The 24,747-nt window shown below is 40.7% G+C and overlaps 1 protein-coding gene across 5 annotated transcripts in view; it reads left to right on the top strand.

Annotated features, from left to right (window-relative positions):
- Positions 1-24,747, top strand: part of LOC137290225 (grainyhead-like protein 1 homolog) — a 56,280-nt gene that overhangs the window by 17,758 nt on the left and 13,775 nt on the right. Inside the window, exons 1-4 of one of the 5 annotated variants that reach the window (XM_067820968.1) lie at positions 1,184-1,461; positions 19,528-19,752; positions 20,645-20,786; positions 22,960-23,943. In XM_067820968.1, coding sequence (XP_067677069.1) covers positions 1,430-1,461; positions 19,528-19,752; positions 20,645-20,786; positions 22,960-23,943 — 1,383 coding nt within the window. In that variant the 5' untranslated portion in view covers positions 1,184-1,429. Of the gene's footprint in view, positions 1-1,183; positions 1,462-2,564; positions 2,889-15,742; positions 15,840-18,996; positions 19,078-19,527; positions 19,753-20,644; positions 20,787-22,959; positions 23,944-24,747 lie in introns of those variants that run through there. The other 4 variants (XM_067820967.1, XM_067820970.1, XM_067820971.1 and 1 more) reach the window with 4 other exon arrangements.

Below are 24,747 nucleotides of genomic sequence, written 5' to 3' on the forward strand. Positions count from 1 at the left end.
CACTGTTTGGAATCGAACCCGGGACCTTGACGTGAAATACATTGACCTTAACTACTGGCCTGCTCCGCGTCACTATGTCCATAATGTTATATAGATTGCTCCTTGGGAGAAAACACTGGTTGCCTGGTATCCATCAGCATCACCTTGTATCCACTGGTATCCGGTAGTATCCATTGGTATCCATCAAGCACAGTTCACATGGGGGTCATCTCAACACACATTTTGTCATTTAGAACAACTGGGGTCAAGGTCATTATTTCAGTGACTCCTATTTTCACCCGATAAGCAGAAAGATTAATATATAAATAAAACATAGTTTTGGCTATTAAAAGAGCGGATGTTTTTATTCTAGAAGTGAAGTTTTAATTATCCAAAATCGTATGTGGTGTATGTACCAAAGATCATGAGTGCCACATTACAGTGGCACCATTCTTAACGATAGTTCATCGTCGCCATGTTGCCAGACAACCACACAATGGCTGTTACCTCGTGGTGAAAATGCCTAACGAGGACTCCGAGTTTTATAGCATGTTCTTAAGTGTTTATAGATGTCCATCGCATAAAACGGACAACAAAATTACAAAATGAACATCAATTTCCGCTTGTGTCACCAAGTCGTTAACGAAAATGCCCACCGTTTAAACCACCCAGGCGATTTCCGCGCTCCTATTTTTGGTCCGCAACTTTGTTGACAGCGTCCCGTTGCATGGCAACCCACGTGCCTGATCGATGTTCGTAAACTCATGCACACTGTCCCGTGACAAAAATGATATTAACTTGATGGAGGAGGATGTAGAGTCTATGGCAGCGGCGTTATCGAGCAATCAAACCGATACTGGTTCTGATACTAAGCCGATGTGATGACAAACACCAAAACGATTGCCTCTTAGAACCAATGAGTGCATCAGTCACGCAACCACTAGCCCCAGACCACACCTTATAAATAAAATATATCACCATTTCCACATGCGAAGCATACAAACTCCACAATTCACCTTCACCCTTGTACTATTCTCATTGCAAGTACAACTCTGTCCCTCTTTCTCACGTCGTCTTTCCCATGTAATGAATCGTACAACGCATAACAAAAGAAGCGCTATTGACAAAAATACGCCGCGCCATTATGCTGACAGCTACCTGTAGTCCATGCAGGTCATACGCGTTGTGGGACGGTGTACCTTTCGTCGTTAACTCGTCCATGTAGAAAGTTCGGGGACGCGGCTGTTTAGCTCCACACACAAGTCTCGGAATCCAGAAGACTGGTAGTACCTTTACCTACCGTTCCGTGTTGTCGGGATCGACTGGAGTCTACCCGAAGTGCCAGCCATCTATATTTGTATTGTACGGCTAAAGGAACAGGTCTAGCTAGGTGCTACGTACAATAGCTGTGTTTCCCGACTGGTCTAACAAGTTCCACAAGCCGTGTAGAATGAGCACCGCGACAAAGTCGAAAAGTTCGGGGTAAGGTGTTTTTCATTCATTATGCTATTATTTATAACCGAATCTTATAACCTGGAAAGACGCAACAGCAGAGATGGTGTTGGAACGTCCTAACACATTGGAATTTTTACCTGGAATTTCACCCGTGACGTTAGATTTGCGACTCTGTACAGACACAGGTTGGTATTTGTTTATTTACCTACAGTATCGGACCACGTGTGTGAGGATACTATATTATGATAATTCCGTGTTTCTCAGGTATTTATACAGGTGAGTGAGTAGATGGGATTGAGATTAGGACAGTGTGTTGTGTCCCATCATGGCAGTCACTACTGTCGCGAGCGTTCTTGTGTTGGCTGTTGTATATCTTGTATAGGACATGGGTGTTAGGATGGAAGCAGCCAGGTGTGAAACACACAGTCTACCACCACGTGACCACGACAGAAGACATACACAATTTTCAGTAGCTATTATCACAAATCCCCCTTGACAAGCACACGTTTCCTTTTTCCTCCCGCCGATTTAACGAACGTGTCTAGTGTTGGAATTAAATTAAAGGATTTAATTCGTTTGTTTCTTATTAACATTAATTTTATACAGGATACAAATAGCCCTAAGACTTCTATAATCGGTTGTGGGAACGGTGAATTTAATTGGCTCGATGCTGCTAATTTGAGAAGCGGCTGAATCGCGTTAGGCGCAAAGAGTGTTTGCAGAGGCGCTATTGAATTGCAATTAAGATGAATGCATTTAACTGTAAGGGTTAATTTGCCAAGCTGAGTGTAATTCGCTGTTGAAACAACACGTCTCGACAGTCCAACCGCAAAACTCACCTTCACAGACAGGACCAATGACATGTTGTTGTAAGGTCTGAGGCTTGGGACCCTTAAATTAAAACGCCGGACAATCGCTCCTCAAAGTTCACAAACCAATCTACCCGAAAAGAAGAACCCATCAAATTGGTGAAGACGACGAGAGAGAAAGAGAATAATATGTATCCATGGTAACCATAGTTATGCAAAGAAAAGGTATCACGGCGAGGGACACCTAATAAAGGCGAGCCATCCATGCGTGGCTGACCACTGACGATAGGAGACCTTCCCCAGTCAGTTAAGATCACCATTACCCTTGAGATGTCCACGCAGTGGTGAAGACCTGCTGACCATGTGGTCAACGCCATAATCGCTGGACAGTGTGTTAAGTGCTTGGACCCTGGGGCAAGTGGAGCGTGTAGGGTGTGAGCCCAGTGATCGTGCAGTTCGCTCTATTGATGTTGGGAGGGCGTGTTGGGTTACGTCAGTGCTACCCCCACATACGGCTGGGATCGCCGGGTATAGAAAATTGTGATAGTTAGGGACGAACATGGTTAACATGCGGAGCTGGGGCCCCGAGGAAGATCTTTCTCTGGATGGATTTGAATTATCGGATGGCGAAATATCGGCTATAATGTAAGTGTTGCCTTTATTTTTACACATAGTAACGAAACAATTTCACATGCGTATTCATGCTGTGACATTTCCAGTTTGTATCGAATATTTCCGTGTTTCGGTTGACAGTATGAATATTGAATGTATGTAATATGATTCTTTGGTTTTTGAATTCAGTGGTAATCTCCAAACTCATACAGTGAGTTTTGAATCCACGCATTGTCATAACTTAGCTCACACAAGGTATACTTTATAATAGGGTAAACAATATCCGACCAGGGAACTCGTCATATTATAGTGGCTAACAAAACAAGCTAAGATATTTATTACGATATAATTGATGATCGTAATTGAATTATACAACTTATGATAGCCAGCTCAGTAGTCGAAGCTAGGTGATCGATAGAATTATTTTATTATTGTGTTTGTGCAGAACTGGGGAACACCAATTATCCGATCAAACCAGTACGAGCACATTCTGTATTTTAATGCAACAGATCAGGTTGCACGGAAATCGATGGCACGAAATTATTGATGACCTTTGTCAGAGTAAAATTATGTGTCAAACGATAGCATGGTAGTTATTGCCCGATGTTGTATAGAACTTCTGGGCCAGGTATAATAAGGTTGGGGTATTTTCTTCAGTAGCTTTGAACACGGGGGTGGATACGTGAACGCATAGATGGCAGTCGTGTGACCTGTGTTCACTTTGTATGTCATGGTTTATAAGAATCAGAATCTAAGCATGAATAAAGCTACGACCATGGTTCTTCCGTAATATTATAATTAAACAGATTCCCTCATGTCGATTATTCACGCTTTTACGTCCCAGTGTTGATTATATTAGGAATTAAGCTGCTTAAGAAGCCTATGAAATTCAGTTAATGTTCAAGCGTAATTCAAAGTAAAATATTTCGCATTAAGTAATTTGGTTCCCCACCTTGTGTGTGCTGGTTTATGATACTGCACGTAATAAAACCACCTATAGGCCCGCCTTCGCTCTTATGAATTATTCATGCATGTTATGACGGATGGGGAAATGGTATAAAGTTGGAATAACAGATGCTCTCCTCATGGCGAATACAAGAGCATTTCCAGAATATAAAATATTTACGATCCTCCAATGTGACCGTCTAAATTCAGATGTAGTTGTAGGTTTGTAATAATTTTGTTGTTGTGCTCGAAATGTGGGTTCTTGCAAATAACCTTCTTATGTAATCGCACGTTCTGATCCTGTTAATGCTTTTGGTACTTTAAAGTGAAATGGTGTCAATTTCTGACAAGAAAATAATGGTTTCTGTTTGTGCATGAATAATTTCTTTATGAAATGTGTTGTAAACTGTTGGGTGTGAATGGTCCACTCCGTGTGACAGTTTCGCGAAGTATGTGAAGGTCATGGGGTGGACATAGCGATGGAACAATGTGATGCACAATTATCACGTGAAACGTATACATCAACAATGTATATTTCAATTTGTACATTTCACAGTGACGTTTTCTCTTTACCGTGTAGAAGCCAGCCTTCAAACCCACGCGATTCACAATTATCACGTGAAACGTGTTCACCGGAGTTGTCCATTGTAATGTCTTTTATTTCCCCATAGGTAATTGTTAGTGTTGTTGGGAGTCGTCGATATAAAAACCCATGCGATTCACTTAAACATACACCAGTGTAATCTGTTTTATTATTTACGATTCACGATAGATGTCTGTCGGTATTTTCGGGTGTAGTCAGTGACGAAACCCACGAGATTCATAATTATCACGTGAAACTTACTCCAGCGTTGTCTATTTCAAAATTCCTATTTCTCTGACAGTTGTCAGTGTTGTCGAATAGTGACATGATTCAGTGGTGAAACCACGCAGTTCACTAGTAACACGTGAAACAAACAATTCCATGTTGTCCTTTTCAGTGTTTATATTTCACCTTAAGCAATCATAAGTAAATTGACGGGCATTTCGTGCTATATTCACATGTGCGTCGATGTTATTCATACACAAGTAACCTTTCGTCTATAAGGGAACGCAGTAGGTGATTCATAATCATTTGAAATGAAAACTCTTTGCATACATCTAACACGAATAATGTCTTTACTACCGTGCTGTCACGATACCAAGCTCTTCCCTGAGAACTGAAACGCTTTGAAAGTGACAGCTAATAGGAGCACGCGTATATCCTACTAACCACCTACAAGTACTCAGGTTGAAGTATCTGGACAGTAACATAAAGGAACCTAAACTGTTGTAAGGGCAATGTGACACGGAAGTTAAAATACGTTTGGAAGTCAAACTGAGTTATAAAGTTATAAATGTCATTCCCAACGATATGGCATTGAAGCCCAACTGTGTAAATATCATGTTCGTCTACTACACATATATAGGAAAGGGGAATGTATCCTTGACCATTTTGTTGGGAATGAAAATTATTCTCGAAGAGAATTAGTGAGTTTGGCTCTTACGTCAATATTAGGCAATCGTTAATTGAAAATAAATATTAATGATGATCAACATGCATGTCGCAAGATCATGTCAAAATCGTGTTTGCTTAAAAGGTATATATTTGTCACTTTCATTCATGTTTTCTTTGCTTTCTGTTTCCATCATACGGAAATAGGCTTGCCATGGGACATGTTTTTAACGAGTTCTGTCTTGCACATTCAAAGAAGCTCCGAAACAGCGATTAATAATGAGTGTATTATTTAAACAATGTCGCTGGCGTTAATGAACGGAAGCTGCATTGTTTAGCCCAACAAACCCCTCAACAATCCACCCCCCTTACCCCTACCCCCTACCTGTCCTAAATTGCCTATTCAGTCTTGACACTGATTGCGAGTCTTATCGATCAATAAGTTTCGTTCCACCTGATTAAATACCAAATTAGCTTGCATTATATTCAGCTCAATTATCGCAGCCTTTGAAACAAGACTTGAATGGACCTGTATATATTTGATACAACCCAGCAATACTTCTATAGGAATTTTCACTGAGAGCATCGCGAAACATCACGGAATGAAATCGATTTCAATGTGTCAATCAACGTGTTATATAAACACAGTTGGCAATCGGTTAGCCAATACCTGCAAACTGCAGGTGTAATATGATGAAATATACACCAGCCAACACTGTAATGTACAATGGTATTGTTTACCTCCCAGATGTATTATTTTCACGTTGTGAAATTGACACTCATTCATATCACGCTCGAAACGAGAGTGACATGAATAGACATGGTTTCCCCACCTGTCACTGCTCGCTGTTATTGTACATTGCGCTATAGACTACGCCAACAAGTCCGGGTTTCAGGTCTCCCTGTAATTACGAACTATTTTGTTTTCCAAAGAAATTAATCAACCTTTGACTCAGTAAGAAATGTAAACTTGAAAATTATATCCCTGTGACTGAAATGCACGTTAGAGACTCGTCACTGACTCCAGGGATGAGTGTAATCTGTACGTATTTACGTCCAACAATTAAGACGCTTATTTCACCTCTTATGAAGATTATTCATTTCACAGTCCGCATAATCTGCACAAAGACCTATGTACTTAAAATAATTCGCAGTAATCCATTTCAACAGATCAACAATACATTTCAGTCATTGCGTGTAGGTTTACATTAGGTTTAAGCTCTATGTTCTGTGTTTACCAGCTACCGTCGGCGCTTAGTATGTAAACACTAAAAGCACTTATCGCAACAACTCCGTCAAAAACACACATAGTCACCCACGGGCGAAATGCTGCTAGCTTGTTAATTATTTACAAAGGTGGTACCGATACAAGATGTTTCAAATGCATTTTGCCAAAGGCGGTTTTTTTCTTTTTCAATCATGAAGTCTCATGAATGTGAGTCTCAAGAATGTACATCTAGAATTCGCCGTCCCATCGCATCATAGCCTACACGACAACTCCCCCCCACCCCCTACCCCCTCCACCCCCTCTCTCTCTTTTTTTGCCCCCAGGGTTAGTCCCAGCGGCCTTCCTCTCTAGATAGCGATCGTGTCAAGAGATGGGTAATAAAGTTACTTTATTTACATATATCTCTTTCTTGTCGCTTGTCATAAAAAAGATGTATGACCATGTGATAAATCACGTGACCATTGTGTGATTATCTCGAACGATATCCAAAACTCTTTTATCGATGCTCGCGATGTTAATCTCTACCTGCATTCATCAAAGGGCCGATCTTTTTTACATGTTACCGAAAGCAAGCAATAGACTCCCGTGTGTTGTCACTTTCGTTTAACTGCATGGTATATGCATATCAGGTATATCATTGAGAAACTGAACGTATTGCACAGTACCTCCGAGACCCCGACATCTATTCGAAATAATTACGCTACAAAATGATTATAATGTTTGGTCTTTCAATTCACGGGTCATGTCCTGTGCATTTTTATCTTAAACGAAACAAACATGTTGATTGCTCACTGACACACAAACATTCATTTCAGAATTCGAACACTATAGATTTCAGTGTGTATTTACAAGATCGGTTTTACTTAGCTCGTTAACTTGTAATGTGTTCAAATTTTCCCCAGCTTCGAAGCAAAATATAAAAAATCTAATGTAGTAAACAGTGTCTCAACACACTGACATGTTTTGTTACGCAGTAATGAACCTATATTGGCATGATTATTTGTACGTCAACAGCTGGTCATCTCGTCCTACCTATTTGTATGTCAACAGCTGGTCATCTCGTGCTACCTCAGATGTCTATATGGGGTCTGAAGTGTGTGACCCCGGGGGTCATGATGGTGTATGACCACTAAGATAAGACCCCTCTGTAACTATTGTGACTTGGTGACCTTATTTCGCCCCTGAAACATATCCGCTCAAACATCACGTCCTTTTGAACTTGAGTAATCTTAGCGTAACAAGAATTATCTATATTCTCTGATCTATCATATCCCAACTAATCTCCACAGAATATATATTTATTATCCTCCATATGATTTATGATCCACGTATATGAAACCTTGTGAGCGGAATTACTTATCTACAGGCGAGCAAACCCTTCACCTAAGTGTATCACGAACGTATCAATGATCAATTTATCTGTTTCCTCTTGTTTCCATTAGCTGTGATATATACGTTACCCCAGGTACCCAGATGTAAATTTCATACAGCCACGTGTGAGTAGCTGTCAATCAAATATACGAACACGTGTGTAAGTTCCTGTCAACAAAAGCACGTCTATCCACCTTACCCATTCTGACCCCTATTTCAAAATTTGATACCCTTCATTTTTTTTAGATAAACGATTATGAAAGACAGCCTTTTTATTAATTTTATTTTTATTTTTTATTTATCAAAATTATTAACTCAGACCCGATATATCATAACCGATGACTCTAACAGGTAAATATATCCCTTATCGACTTAAATGGGTTGTCTCATGTGAAAAAACCTATCGCCTGATATGAGCGTTATCCCTTTCAAAAGACTGGGTAGGTGGACTAAGGTGAAGGTCAACTTCACTTCAATCCCCCTTCCTTTAAGTGACTTATCAACGGGGGGTCTCACCTATATTGAGTTTGAGTGTGTTTAGACTTTGGACAAGTACAACACTTCAGTTGGAGTCTTGATGATACCATGACACATCGATAATATTGTAACTAAATCCTTTTGAGACAATCCCTCCGTATCAAACAGCTGAACAGGAATGTAGTGTGTCTGTTACAGTGAAACGTAAATTTCGATTTGAAATGTATTACATTATCTGAATGAATACAAGTTCTGTATATTACATGTGCAAATATTTACCATTCTCTGTTTCGTGAGAGATTTCGACCCACAGTACTCATCTCAGTACGTTAAAAAAAGTATGGAGAATGAAATATATACAATTTGCTTTTTCACTGATATTCAGCCTGTTTGAAGAAAATAATGTTTGTAATCTCCGTTTCTCATTTTAACGTAAAAATACACGCAATTTCAAACGCTCGCGTATTTTTAAGCTAATTCCTAAGCTATGCTGAAGTGAGCTCTTTCGGCTATGACAGGTACCACATGCTTGAAAAAAGGTGTATATTTCACTTCGTGAGTGTCACATGCGACAGCCAGCTGGCGGAAGATGTTTTCCGGAACATGGGTCAAGAAACGTTGGAACACTGAAATCTTAAGAAGACTGTCGTTTTTGAGGCCAGTTTGCAAATTCACCCCCTTCTTCTCAAATGCACTCACTTCACAATACAGTTGAGCAACACCGACGGTGCATACTTTTTATATGTTCTCCGCGTCAGAGTATATATCACGCCTACATCCTGACACTGATATACGTGCGCTGTCTCCCATTTCCTGATCTTGTATCTATGCGTTCTAGCAATACTATACATGGAGACACCAAGCTTTTGAATCCCCCGATCGAGTCACTCATTAAAACCTACACAAAACTATGACGACGGTTGCATTAAATTATGACAACATTGCACTAAACTATGACACTGGTTGCACTAATTATGGCCGTGTTTGCACTAAACTATGACGGTGGTTGCATTCAATTATGACTGTGGTTGCATTGGATTAGGACGATGGCTGCAATAACCAATAACCGAGGGTTATTCCAAACTAAGACGATGGTTCAGCTAATGCTGTGAGCACGGTTGGGCTCACATTATGGACCACGACTGACGACGATGGTGTCATATATCTTATGAGACAGGTTGCATTGATATTGTGATAATCGTTCGGCTAACACTGGCGATGGTTGCACTTGGATCATGAAAATAGTTTAATACTTTTCGTGAGAATAATTGCATTGGTAATGTGACAGTCGGTCGATTAGGACTGGGAATGTTTGTGGGGATAATTATTTGAATATTGTTATTGTGACGATGGTTGGACTGAAACTGGGGTGATGGTTGCACTAGGAATACGAAGACGCTTGCAAATATATTACTAAGATGGTTGCACTAAAATGTAACAGTATTTAAACTGATATGGCCACATAGACTATAGTCGCGGTAAGATTATCTTCCACTTAAGGCTTCAGAAACAGTTTGACTCAGATAGGGAAAACACCCGAAGCACTGTTTTACTTGTCAATGATCTCGTTTGGCCTTCATCTCTTGATCGAAATTATAACGCGAGAAACACATCATTGGACCAGTCTAGGAATTAAGTACCTAACCTGAGTACACAACCAGTATTCTTTTTATCGTATAGAAAATGCATTAACGATACTAGTATCTCGAGTGTTTACAATGCTCCCTATGTGAAATGTACACGCTTCTTATCTGTCATGTTAATAGCAGTAGTTGCCAAGCCAGGTAGATGAGCTGCATACCACGCGTCCGGGATCTTCGTGCAGATATCACGTGGTTTCTACGGAAGCAGTTTATGTCAGACCTGCAATGTCAAATGTCATAAAATACATACATACCATCATGTCTTTTTCTATGAAACGACCGATGGTGTATATCTGCCTTCTTGTATATTTACGTGGCGATAAACACATTTGATGATGAAATATATCAGTAGTTTCAACCCCCATGTCATAAATACACATATGTGCGGAGTAACATTAAAATTAAATAATACATCTAAATTCTATGGAACCCCAAATTAAAATTTAAGTGTCTGTCTCACAATGGATGTTTTCTAAGACGACGCAGCCTTGGGATTTTAGCTGTTCGACTTTTATTTATTTTTTATTTTTTTTAAAAAAAAGAGGGTTTTCCAAGGGTGTGACTTTTACAAACTCAGAATTATGCTTCGTAGTTCCTTCTAATGCCGATACACGTTGAGGAAAGCTAGGAATTTCAGGCACATATATGACTACACGTGACAACGCTTGGGGGCATATTCAAGACACGACCTGCTTTATCTTATCTACACCACGCCTGACGCGATACACTATAAGGCACACTTGTATACAAGCATGCTTTGTAATATTCGCGTTATATCATTGCCTCAAATGCAAAGGTAATTTCACCAACGCAATCGCGAAATCGTTATATGACATCGTAATATCAACCCCTCAATACAAAGTTAGCTAACATCGTCAGAATATGATATCCATCGATACTAAGATCCATCATTATTACTCTCATGATTGTTTTTATTATTATGTTCGGTGTTGTTTTATAACGGTTCTGAGTCTGCGACTGCTCTATACACTGTCTTCTTTAACCGTAGGATGTACTCTCACTGGCTCTGACGTTAAAGGTGTACTTCACGCTTCCATAGCTCTGTAACGATAACGCTTCAATGATCTCACATTGTTCAATAATAGGACTTCCCTTTAAGACATTCTGCCTTAAAACTCTTTGGGGGAAATCAGATTCTATAGACTAGGCATGCCTTTGGGATTATATCATTGTTGTGCCGTCTTGCTGACTGTATGGGGAGGTAAGCTTGCTTTTGACCATGCACCCGAATATAATCGAAGGTGCGGTTTTGTGTGCGAGCTGAAAGGTCTGACTGTTTGAAAAGCCAGTATGTTTGGTGAATAAACATTACATCGTTCGCAAGCATGTTGCATTTGTGTATTTGGAATCGGGTTTTCAAAATCGACCTTTATCAAAAACATGTGACAATTTCTATAAGATTTTATTATATAATAGACCTGTGTGTATGTATTCGCGGGTTATGCCAATAAGGTTATGTCGGCTTTTTTAATCTCCGAGACTACTGCGTCCAAATACATAAAATCTGGAATGCACTTGGAGACCTTTGAAACTGTTTTCAAAGGAAATATGAATATGCAATATTAAAACAAAGGTGTAAAGTAAAGGAAATGTTTAACATGAGATTAGACCGACGTCTAAAGTAAGTAAGTCTGTGACAGCAATAAACGTTTGCTATTCATGTAATGAGTCAGATAGTGGGGAAGTGGAGAGGGTTCGCCACCAGCTTAAAGATTCAGGTTCTGTTCTCTTTTTGTTAACACAATATTTCCCGTCGTAAATATATGCATATGACACATAACCCTGAAATCAACAGTTCAGTGTGGTCGTGTCCATATTCCTTAGTGTCAGACAGTGGCTTGAGGCAAAATTTCTTTTTCGTTTCAAGTCCACAAATGTCATCTCCGACAAGTGCGTGGATGTCGACATTACCTTTGTCACCAGTAATGGATGTCAATTGCAGCTTGTTGATATCAATAATTCATTGACCCCGTCCATGTGTCCCTTAATCGATAATTGCTTCTGTCAATACACTCGCTCAAAGAAACTCTAGTCAGGCAAGGGTATTTTTTAACAATAACAAATGGTCGTGAAACAAAACATAACAAACGTCTATTGTATAACGACATAACTTCCGGTTATTTCCAGACAGTGTTGTTCATTTCAGTCACGTGTCTGTGGAGCGCGAAGGCTTGCATGATATTTATGTTTAATGTCTGTTGCTAGGAACCGTTGCTAACAAAGACACTATCGTAATGAAGTGTTCGATAAACGTTTTTAGATGTCAACTAATGCATTGTGACATTGGTGGTTATTCTTTCGTGTATTTCAAAATACGTTCTTATGTACTTAAATGAAACTGCTACGCAGCTCGGGTTTGAGCAAACACAGAACCGCCCCTGAAGAACTGTATACTGCCAGTTGTTGAAAAAAATATTTTAGCTGATATTATCAACAATAACAATAATAATAATAATAGTGCTGTGTTCATGATGAAAATATAGGTGAGCACGATGATGATGATAAGGAGGTGGATGGTAGTGATGGTAATGATGATGATGATGATGATGATGATGATGATGATGATGATGATGATGATGATGATGGTGGTGGTGGTGTTGTTGATACTCAAGTCGATGCTGCTGCTGCTGATGATAATGATGATGATGGGGGTGGTGATGGTGATGGTGGTGGTGATGATACTCAAGATGATGATGATGATGATGATGATGCGGTCTTAGAGTCAAAGTTAATGCCCCCGAGCCTACCATAATAAACCCTTAACAGAATTCATGTATATGTAACGCCATCAAATATAACCTACAAGCGCTACGGCAGAAGTACTAAAGCGAGATTAACCTCAGAGACTCCATTCCTGAATAGGCGGTCATATCTCACGCCGTGTGCCCACACAGACTAGGTGTCCGTTCTGCTTGACCAATCAAAGAAGTACAAGACAGGTACATCATATTCTGTTAATGCGGACTTAACTCACCTTGCCGTATTCTACACGAATCGCAAGGCACTGCTGTGGTTCTGTCAACTGTCACGTCTTTTGACCATGGTTGAAAGATAGAGTGTTTGCGGACATGTAGTACCACACAAAGGGAATCCATAGTTTTCAGAAAAATAGCATATTTACGATGTTTTATGTGATAGGGGTTCAGATGCACCCTGGGGTTTAAGTACAACAGAACGTGAGCTTTCTGGTCAAGAGGGCAATGGCGTCGCTATAAAGGTCCCGTCGTCAGCATGAAATCTCGTTAGCGCCAAGATGATAATGAGATTTTGTCAATCTGAGGGAAACCCACTGTTTAGGTACGATCAAAACAATCATGACTGAATCATCTCTGAATAAAATTATTTGAAAATTATCTCTCTTGTAAAGCTGGTAATGGGATATTCATACAGTGAATCGCTTTCTATTCTTCATACGCAAGTTTCGGCTTATGTGGTAAACATGTTTATATCTAAATGTGTTCTCTATCGATTTTCACATCAAAACAACAGAAAGTATATAACAAGCGAGTTTTCATGCATATGAAATATTCACACACATCCTCGTGGTACGATATAAGTCCTGCACGCTTGCCTGCATGTATTGTTTAACATTGAAAGGCAGTGGAAAAGAACTCCTAGTCTTGACTATCCTCAGAAACGAATTCCGTTTGCTAGAAGGGGAAATAGCTGTGAAAATTACGTGAATACGAGCTCAGTTTATTATTTCATTGATCTACGGTTTGTTTATTTGAGAGACGAAATTGGTTAGGTCCTACACAAAAGAGTTGCGCACAATAAACACGGACAGATTCAAAATACATTCGATCCAACCACGTCACATGTTCCTTAGAGACATAAATATGACCATCGCACTAGGTAGCTCTAAAGGTCTCTAGTTCACCGATATTGTTTCAGGTGGGTCTTCTACCGATGTTTTCAGTTCGATAACCAAGACACTACGCACACAACACTAGCGGTAGTCCCCACCCGTGCATGTAAAATGTATTCCACTTGAAATCGATATTGATCGCATTTAAAACCATGTCCGTGGTGACTGACGGGTAGCTGAGGTGTGTCAACAGCTGTCAATGATCGGTCTGGGGGATGGTGCGTCTGTCGGGTGAGGGGATAGTCGGCAGTACGATCCGGGACGGCGTCATACCCAATGCCTCTCTCTCTTCTGACTGGCTTTGTCTCTAAACCTGTCTCTCATACTCTCTTTATCCCTCCCTGTGTCTCTCTATCTCTTTCGCCCTCGCTCTCTCTCTCTCTCTCTCTCTCACACACACACACACACACACACACACACACACAAACCCTGAAGTCACCCCACCTCACCTCTCCACGATCCCATGCTGAAATCTGCAATGTTTATCATCGCCATGCATTGTGCTCGGAACATAAACAATCTCATTGTATTCTCTAGAACAGATCAATTTCTGTGATGGATCTCGCTAATACATTTTATGCTGAACTAGCACTCTTGTTTTAAATGTTAATTGATCTGTTTCTCCCTGTTTGGATAAGTATCTAATTATCTGTGATTAAGTAGGCAGTATTCGCCGGGGCGTTCACTCAGGATCAATGTCAGTGGCTGAAATCTACAAGAGAGGTAAAGGAGTTATTAACCTATTATTTGGTAGTAACCACACTTTACGTTTTCACTTTTTATCGTGGATATGATTAATTGCTGAAATATACAAGAGGATGAAAAGGTTTATTAAACTATTACCGGGCTTACAGTTTACTTATCAACTTTATACATTTGAATTGGTTTGCAACGCCTTGCGACTTGATGCACCATCCGACAGCCTTCACCTTAAGCTATGTACAAGCATTTACAACACAACCCCATCGTCAAAGATATTTAAGAATTTATTTTAACGTAAAATGAATTCATATTTCTTTCTTTTGCATTGACGTATTCCAATCATATGTTTCCTAAAAAGTAAGCCTTGTGTTATCTATATTATTATGATACTTTTCACAAACCAGTTATTTTGTTTCGGGACGGAGGGCCTTGCACAGAAATAATCACACCTTTGGATCTGTATACCTTAATTAAACAGATGGCATCACAGCGTCAACCCAACCCCAACAATGATAAAATATTTTCAACAAAACCTAACCACCTGTAAATTCCTTCACGTCAAAACTTCAAGTCCACATCATTTTCACCGAATGTTCTGGCAGCCAATTAAACCCAAGATTAGTTTGTTTAGGCTTCCTTGACTTTGTCCAAAGCTCACTGATTGGTCCTTTCTGCGTTGCCCCTCACGGACCATTGACAGCGCACGAACTGCAAATGAATCTATCTCAGTTAATTCTTTACACTTCTCTCCGCCGGTCAGTTCAGGAATGACACGCCTTTTATGAAATGCATAACTCGCCACTTATTGTCCACTAAGTAAACAAAACAGTTCGCTGAGATCTAGGGCATACCCTAGCCAGTAGGTCGCTTGTCGACCCACACCAATTTGGCTGAAAACAGTCCTATCTTTTGTGATCAGCCCCGCCCAGCGTCTAGAGTTATCTCCCTTCACCCGTTGGCAACAAAAGAAAGGCTTACGCGAAGGCGGGTGTGTGCGGTAGACGATCTATGAATATCAATGGGTAGCGTGGGTGTGTAGTGCACCCCAACATTCTTCCCTTCCTCGCCCCCGGTAACCGCAAACTGCCCACGGTGAAGTCGGAATCTTGGTGCCTCCAGCTATATTGTTTATCGACGATGTGAGGAGTTTTATACCCCGGGTGGAATTCTGACTGTATAGTTCTCGGAGCTTCAACGTGTTTGGAATACTATCACTGATTACACACACAATGATGTTGGAAGATCTACTGTTTTGGTAACTTATTTTTTCATTTTTTTTCAATGTTTATTACTTCAGTTATATGTTCAAAACGGATTTTTTAAAAAACTTTGTAAACTTTTACCAATGTTTTGGATCACTTAAAGCAGATCCCATATTGTCGCTTTGATTACCGCATTGCCTTCTCCCCAGCCATGTTTTAATTTGGAATTTTCGTAATTATTTCAATGCTTGGGGTATCATGCACACGTTTATAGGTAAATTGGTTTGGGGACTTGTTTTCATTGCTTTCAACACAATGCTGTGTTCGTGAAAAGGTATAGCTGTCGAATAGCATGTTATTGATGTCGATTGAATACTAATGCCCTTTGCCTACTCAAAGTGTTCGAACACCGTCTTTGTTTGATTGCACAACTGTTGTGTTTCCGAAAGCTGACAACGTGCTGGAAGAATGCATCTCCATGTTTTCTTTACTGTCTTTTCAAACTCGTTTCCTTGACTTGACATCTATACGACTCGAAATAGTTTAAACAGATTTTTTCCATATTGCTGTATTTTGTTTGCCACTTAAAAAATCGAGTGTATACAGTATATAGTATATAGTATATAGTATATACAGCCTTATGTTTGATTATTGTTTGCAATTTTGTTTGAAAAATTTAGTGTCCTTCAATATGAAAGATTGGGTGGGTTTCGTAACTTCTCTTTAGTATTATATCATGAATTATGTTTGATAATCACTTGTTGAAATAATTTAGTCTCCTTGACAGATTAACCAAAGCAATTTGAAAGAGTTTGGTGGGCATTTAAAGCTTCTTTTTGAGTAGTATATTCTGAATTATGTTTGGTTATTACTTGTACGCTTCGTTGGATCGAGTAATTAGTTTAATAAACTTCGCTCACGAGGTTGAGTCACTTCGCAATTTACCTGAATTTATCGTTGATGTTTAATGTGCAACGCACGTGTTATTTCGACGTATTCGTGAAGGGAGCTGATGCATGAGACTTAATGCCGTGGTGATGTGGTACGTACAGGCACTTTTATTCAAATACTCAACTGTAGTGTTTTATTTCCTTATTTCAAAATTTCTACCCCCACCCTTAATTAGCTTTAAATCCACAGACGTTCTTCTGTGTGTCGGCAAACAGAGGGAGAGGGGTGGGATAACAGTCACATGCATGTTCGCTCCAAGTATTGTTCAGAGTGGGACAAAATATTGACAGGGCCAGCTACTTTCCCCAGTCGGCAAACAGGAGAAGCAAAGCGAGGTTTCTTTTAAAACGCTCACGCTTCAGCGCAAGTGAACCGAATGCCCACCATTTTCTTTCTTCAGAAAGTAAACAATTATGTCATTCGTTGAAGCATGTCTGAAAGCTCACTTAGTTTTACAACAGTTTACACAGCAGACCAATATGTATTCTGCGAGACGGCAATACGACTTGGAAGAACGTATACCCAGAACCCATACGCCACTCTCAGCAATATTCCAGCAACTTCATGGCATGAGACACAAGAAATGGGCTTCACATATTGCACCCTTGTGGGGAATCGAACTCGGGTCTTCGGCGTGACGAACCAACGCTTTAACCGCATGTCTACCCCACCGCCTTGATTTTGATCAAGTAATGGTTTGACGAGTCACTAGCGCTGAGTTACGTGGCTGTGGAAGCAAGCAGCCAGCAGTAATCGTCTTAAAGGAAAAGTTTGTTTTTACTATTTGTCATGTGTTTATCCTAATCCAGGTTTATGAAGTGTTCAGTCTACGTTCCTTGCCCAGATACAACAGCTGTAGAATGGGAAATTGCGAGTTTTACACCGCTTGGGACAATATTCCAGCAATATCCCGGTTGGGGACACCAGAAATGGGCTTTCCCAAGTAGGAAATGGAACTCGTATTTTCGGCATGACAAGCGAACGCTTTAACCACATGGCTACCCAACTCTCTGCCGGGTCTAGTAGCTTGGATAAACGTATCAGTTCTGTCACAAGTGTTGTCACCCCTCTGTCAGTATTGGAACATTCCTGTCGCCCCCGTTGTTACCAATATGGACACGTTACCCACGGATCAGTAACCACAGGGGCGACCCCTTCCCTCTAATCACCACCACTTGGTGGTCACGAACCACTTTGTCCCTTTGAACATGGATTAGCCCAACTGATAAAATGCTGCAGTACTTCTAAACATACCCATCAACTTTAAGCCTGCTTTTCAGAACTCTGGTTATTTGACCGAAACTCATCATTGATCTTGAACGTATTCACGCAAGAACAATTTTCAGTGAATGATCTACTTGTGTGATAGGTTTGGTTGGAAAGCTTTATGTTACGTTTTCGCCTGCGAGTCACCCATTGCTCTTTCATCATCCAACAGTGGAGATTAAATTCAACCTTTATATGTACATGTCTCTTCCGCCATCACTCGACCCTGCACACTTGCACTCCCTCCACACCCCCTCTCCCCAGTCCTTCTCTTAACGTTTACGTTCTCCTCCAAAATCACTCCCCAGGGAGATAATGTCATGTACATCTAACATTTTGAATATTGTGAAAAATGTTGCATCTTCCTTGTGCTCACGTGACCACCCAGTTATATTGCCTAACATCTCATGCACAGTGTAGGTGTCACCTTTCGAAGAGTTCTTCAAATCTTAGATAACATCATTAGAATGCGTCACATATTGTTATGCTAATCAAAGATAAATGTACACAACATTACTGCTGAACACCTTCTTTTTCTAGAGCTTCTCATGAACAACCTCCAGGCACATGCAGACTAATAACTGTCAACGTTTCTAGGCGTTAGGTGGGAGTGCACTTTCAGTGAAGTGTGATATATTCTAACAAAAGAGAAAATGTACCAGTGATATGAATATGCTCGTTTTAATCTTCTTCCATAGCCGTTCATCTTATCAATTTACATCATAATGGATATGTGTCGCATGGATATTCCTATTTCAACCCCCTTAATGCCTCCACCTGTACCCCCACCCCTATCTTCCACCCCTCCCATCCTCAAACGGTAAACCCTTCTGGTCTGTGTTCATGGTCCGTGATTTCCCAGTGGGGCATTTGCAGTAGTGACAAGAGCTGGCTTGGCTTCCACATTTATGTAATGGGCGTTATGAAATCCCTTTAACTTTGTCCATGTGCCGGAAGGAAAGGACTTTGTTGATGCAATCAGCGTAGTTCGTAGGGAGCTATGTGCGGATGGGTGGAAATCATGCTTGTTGATGGTCCTTTGCTATAGACGTTAGGTCGTGTCGTCAAGGTCATGTAAGTTAATGTTCATGTGATTTAGAACGTTGAAGAAGGTGCCTGTCATTGAGGCCTTTTTTATGAAATATTACCACCGCTGTTACTGTCATCATTCCGACGACACGTTGTTGACAGTGCCAGATATGACAGAATTGCTTGTGCAGTTTAAGCAACAGCAATGGCATTAAGTTTCGTTTCGTAAACTTCTGGATGACGTGGGTCTGTCGTGTCAGTTTCAAACACATCCCTCGCGACGATGTCAAATCACTATTTTGTTAAGCATGAATAGTGTACAATTCGGATCTGAAACTGACCATGTGTGCATTTTATGTATATCTTAGACACAAGTAGTGTGCTGTTATGAAATATGTACAAAGATATTTGTTTAGACTAACAGAAACAATGCCGTGAAATGTTTAGACACCATGGTGTTTTACAATGCATCAAACATAACATTTCCGTCCACAGGGAAAATTTCAAAGACGAGAGATCGATCAATGACTTGAAAAATGCCGCTAAGGACGTGCCTCCTGATGACCCCGCGGCGTTCTTTGGTCACCCCCTCACGGCAGCATCTACGGCCATCAACGGGGAAGATTCTCACGCCAACGGCGCTGCTCTGTATCATGAATACATGAACCTTGGCCCCATAGTGCCAGTTGAAGGAAAGGGAGAACCACTGTTCGATATGAGGTGAGTGTGACGTCATCCTTTTATGTCGTCATCAATAGTGATGACTTAACTAACACTGTCCATGTGAATGAAACAAGAAATGAAACAAACAAGCCTAAGATCTTGTAACTTTCCGTGCAGCATGTCCCACTCCTAAGCCGTACCATCGACTTAGCGCTACGAGATCTCTGTGAAACGAGGCCCGTGTACTTGCGGACGTGTCTTTCTTCCTTGTTTAATGCCGCTCTTAGCAATATTTCAGCCATATGGCGGAGGTCGGTAAATAATATAGTCTCGACCACACAGCCCAGTGATTGACAGCATGAGCATCGATTTACGCAAATGAGATAAGATGACACGTGTCAACCAAACCAGGCCTGACCACCCGATCCCATTAGTCGCCTCTAACGGCAAACATGGATAGCAGCATGGGTCGCTGAAGATCAACCCGGATCTTCTCGGGGTTGTAGGCATATATGTCTAGTCATTATGGCAGAGTGGTTTTGTATTGCTGTGTGGATGTTAGTGATATTTAATTCATAGTTTACAGGTTTACATGTGTTGACATGACAGTAAACACGTGTAGCTATGGAGGATATACGTGGCGAGAATATTAAGTTGTGAATGAAGGTAGCATTAATGTTGTCGTAACTGGGATGCTGACAATGAAATAGATTTTGTGATCCTACTACAGGAAATACCTCAGTACCACATCCTATATCCAACGAGGATCTGTTCTCGTCCTCCATACACCACCATAGCAACGTATGTCGACTTCCACAAAATGGCGCTCTTGTCAATGTCAAGGCCGCGCATGTTGTTTTATGAGCCTACTGTCTGTACAACATCCTATATAACTGCAATGATTATTGTACATTGTGAGCTTCACATTCCTTCCAATTGTTTACTCCAGACCCGACAACAAGCGCGATGACGAGGGTCTAAACGCCAGTTCGGAGATCATACTCGCCAACGAATTCGACAAATATCTGCACAGTTGTGGCAGTGAGGCAGATTTTCAGAAGACGAAAGACGGGATACTCGTCAAAGTAGAGGTTAGTTTACAGGGCAAATAATTACGTATTTTCGAGATTGCACCCGAAGTGTACAAATACTGGCATTATAGGTGATCGGGCTGTTAGATTTAAGCTTTTATTTGAGCGAGGAGTGCCGTTTGGTCAAGATGATTATGGTTCCCAATAACGTCCATTACATGAGCAAGGTGAGAGAGGGTTTGATCGGCTGAGGTAAATCGAGAGTTTGGGTAAAGTTTGGGTTGAGTATACTTCCTCTTTAAATTGAATCGTTTGTGGTTAGCCAACGTTAGTTTTCCTGCACGAAACTGGAATCGTTGGAGATTATATTTTATACGGTTCCTTCACGACTGGACAGCCTTCAGCCTTCGATCGCCAGGTTGTGATACAGGTTTATATTGCTTAAATGCCTGCAGGTGAGAATGTACTGACTCCACTGCGAGTGATATCATGTGTGAGTGAGTGAGTTTAGTTTTACGCCGCTTTAGCAATATTCCAGCTATATCTCGTCAGGGAACACTAGAAATTTCCTTCCCGTATTGTGCCCATGTGGGGAACCGAACTTGGGTAGTTATCATAGGGAAATTCCATTCACACTTTTTAAAAATTTGTAACAATTTGTTGCGAAATTTGCAACACATGCACGAATAGTGATGTCTGTCTTCAGAAAAAAACTCGAAAATAACATGTTCACCTTCCTTTGCATAATAAATGCATCGAGTTACCTTCGGCTCGAAGTGTTTTTGCGGAGTTCATGCCAGGTTATTACTCAAGAATGGTAGACTTAAATGAGTGTGGCAAAGGGTGGCAAATCTGTACAATTGTTATGCATAAATTCTGTATAAACTGTAACCCAACACTACACTGAATCACCCTCTGAAGGCGTCTTGTAACATGATATTGTGATGCTAGTCAACCTTTGTTAATGTCATTGCAACCTCATACGATGGAGATGGTGCATATTACTTGTCTTGTCTACTTAGTAAATGCTGCAGCTATAGTACTACTTCAAATTGTTTCATGTCCTATAACGTACAATTAACATGGTCATTAAATATGTCGGTCCTTTGAAGTGTAAGCCCTGCCCGAGGCGATTGCGGCCTTCATCTCCAAGCAACGCTTGAGTTAAGTCATTATGAGTGTTATATGTGCAGATTGCGGTGTATTAGGGAAGAATATTTAGACGTCTGATAATTTCTGACAATAATATATGGCTCTTCCTTCAAACGAATTGTTTATTGTTTATCATTTCCTTTTTATATATTTTACTGCTTTATTGATATAGATCCTTGAAACTGGAGAGTGCATTCATCGAATCTTCAATATATTGGTAAAGCCCAGTAAAGTTTACCTTCATTATCATGTGTCGTATTTTGGTATTATGTCTTCAGATTAAAGGATGAATTCTGAGAAGAAAATGCAAAAATTAATTAAATACGAGAATTGTTATGATAATGATGACCATAGTGAACTAAAATAATATTGCAATCACGTGTAGCCTGAAAAATCTCTTTTAACGTTACTCCTTGAATCATAAACTACATTTTTAAAATATTGTAATATTACATGCAATACATACTGAGAGAAACAAGTAAAGAACCACGGGAAATTTCAAGCGTTCCTTTAATATTGTCCAGTTTTCATGACCAGCTTTGAATAGCACACACTGTCATGAAGTGACGTTCCCTTATTTGTTTCCTTCAGTATATGTTAATATTATTATCACTCCTTCGATGTCACCCGATCATACACCCCTGGATATAGCACGCACGTGTTTGAACGCGCAAACCTAACCTGACCATGACAACTCGTATGAACTAAAACAAGAGTAAGCATTGTGATAGATGAAACGTACATAGACATTTCAAACTTAATGAGGTGGAAGCGTTGTGATCTTGCCTTCACCCGAGGGCTAGCTCATCAGAGTCTGTGTGTCGTGTCAGGACAGCCAGTAAATGGATCGTTTTGTTTTATTCGGATGAACAATCAGATCTGTTTACGTCTGTTGATAACAGAAGACAACTTCTCCATCCAAATTTCCGGTCATCTATGTTGTGGGGTGTCAGATAGCGTTGAGACAACCGACGATCAAATGACCACAAAAGGGGTAAAACTCTTCACGCATAATGAGGAACAGCAGCCAGAACTGTTGCGATGTATCCACAGCTCAGCCATGTTTGTTGTATGTTTTCAGGCAGCCGAACCCAGCACGTGCAAAGAGCAGACGACACTTCGTCTGGACATCGAGGCCGACCAGGAGGAGATAGTGGACTCAACTACGTCACCCTGTGGTGACCAGACGACATCACTGCAAAATGGCGACGATTCAGTAATGATTAATGACTGTGTGGTAAAGCCAGAGGCGACTTTTGACAGTAATTCGTTTGGGGCTAAGGATCTTACGTTGGGCAATGAGCACCAGTCTTTACATGACAAAGAGACTGCTCTTCCCAACTGTCCGCCATCAGGGCATCATGATGAATCTCCCCCCTTGCACCCTGCCCAGCACCAGTCAGAGGAGAAAACTAATGATGTATCTAAAAAGGTTTGCCGTGCACTCAATGAGAAACTAAAACGCAAACGACTCAGTCAACCTAGTGCCTCATCAGCAGCAAGTCGCACATTAGCCGAGCCAACATCAACAGTCCAGACCTACATCGACGACAGCCCCAGAACGTCATCTCCAACTGCTTCAACTATGAACAAAGTAACAACGTTTGCCAGCATCAAGCAAGAAGGCTTCCTGGACCAACTTCATAATGAACTTCCACCTCCCTACGAAGCATCAACTGTTCCGGTGATTCCAATGAACGCTATGACCACATGTGGGCCTTCATCCTTGTCTCAGACAGGTCCGGTCAATACAAACATTGTCCAGTCTTCGGGACAGTATTTCCAAGTGCTTCAGCCCATGCAAACAGTCGAGCCACTACCTTCCATAAACAATGTGTACAATTACCCATCATCAAACTATACGTACCCAACGTCGCCGTCCAGTGCTCTCGCACTTGACACTGAGAAACAGAACTCTCCAATGCTGGAGCGCTATGTTCAGCAACAGTTCGCCTACAACAACCAGTATCAGCAGTACATGACAAATGGCAGTGAAAACTATGGCATGAAGTCACCCGACAGCGGCTACCAAGAACCTTGTCTGTCGCCTTCAAATGGGACTCTTGTAAGTATTTTAACATCGCACGTCATCCTAAGTAGTTCTATCACAAGCATAAAACCTATCGGCGCCAAGGGGGATATACCTCGTAACACCATCCTGGCTATGAATATCATGTGAACAGTATACAATGAATTTGATGCCCCTTTGGGTGTGTTAAAGTATACGTTTCTTTCAGGTGATCCCATTTTCCTGAGCGTTACCTATAATTACTTCCAAATTTTCGATGAATATACTGCTGTAGAGTGGGTTTGGTTGTTTAACCATGTAAGCAACTATTTCTGTACTATAATTTGCAATTGTAGCATGGTACAAGCCGACACGTAGTTCATAGCGACATTAAACGAAAAGCTATTTGTATATGCAATACACCCTATGCACACATAACAGTTTGCTTTATGCAATCTCCAAGACGCAATCTTTCAAAGAGCACAACCAGACCTATGTTCGTATTAGAACTCGCTTTCTTTCGTTGGATGGGAAGTATGCTTCAGCAAAATTGTATTACCAAGAAAAAAGATATGAAAACTGCATCGACGGGTCACGGTGCCCATTTTAATCGTGTCATTGTGCACGCTTAAATGGATACGTCACATGAAATTCCTATTTTCAGCTGTGAATCCGGCGGGGTGTACGCTATTCCGTTATGGTTGGACGAGCATTCACTCACGCGAAACGCATCTCTAAGCCGCTAGTGTTACTGTGTGGGAGCCATGTAAATCTATGTAATTTAGAAAGGCACTTTCATGTATTAATGTCAGGTGTGTCTGAAATAGATATGAGAAAGCGTACGATATGTAGCTTGTCCTC

Source organism: Haliotis asinina, chromosome 7 (assembly GCF_037392515.1).
Source record: "Haliotis asinina isolate JCU_RB_2024 chromosome 7, JCU_Hal_asi_v2, whole genome shotgun sequence".
NCBI lineage: Eukaryota > Metazoa > Mollusca > Gastropoda > Lepetellida > Haliotidae > Haliotis > Haliotis asinina.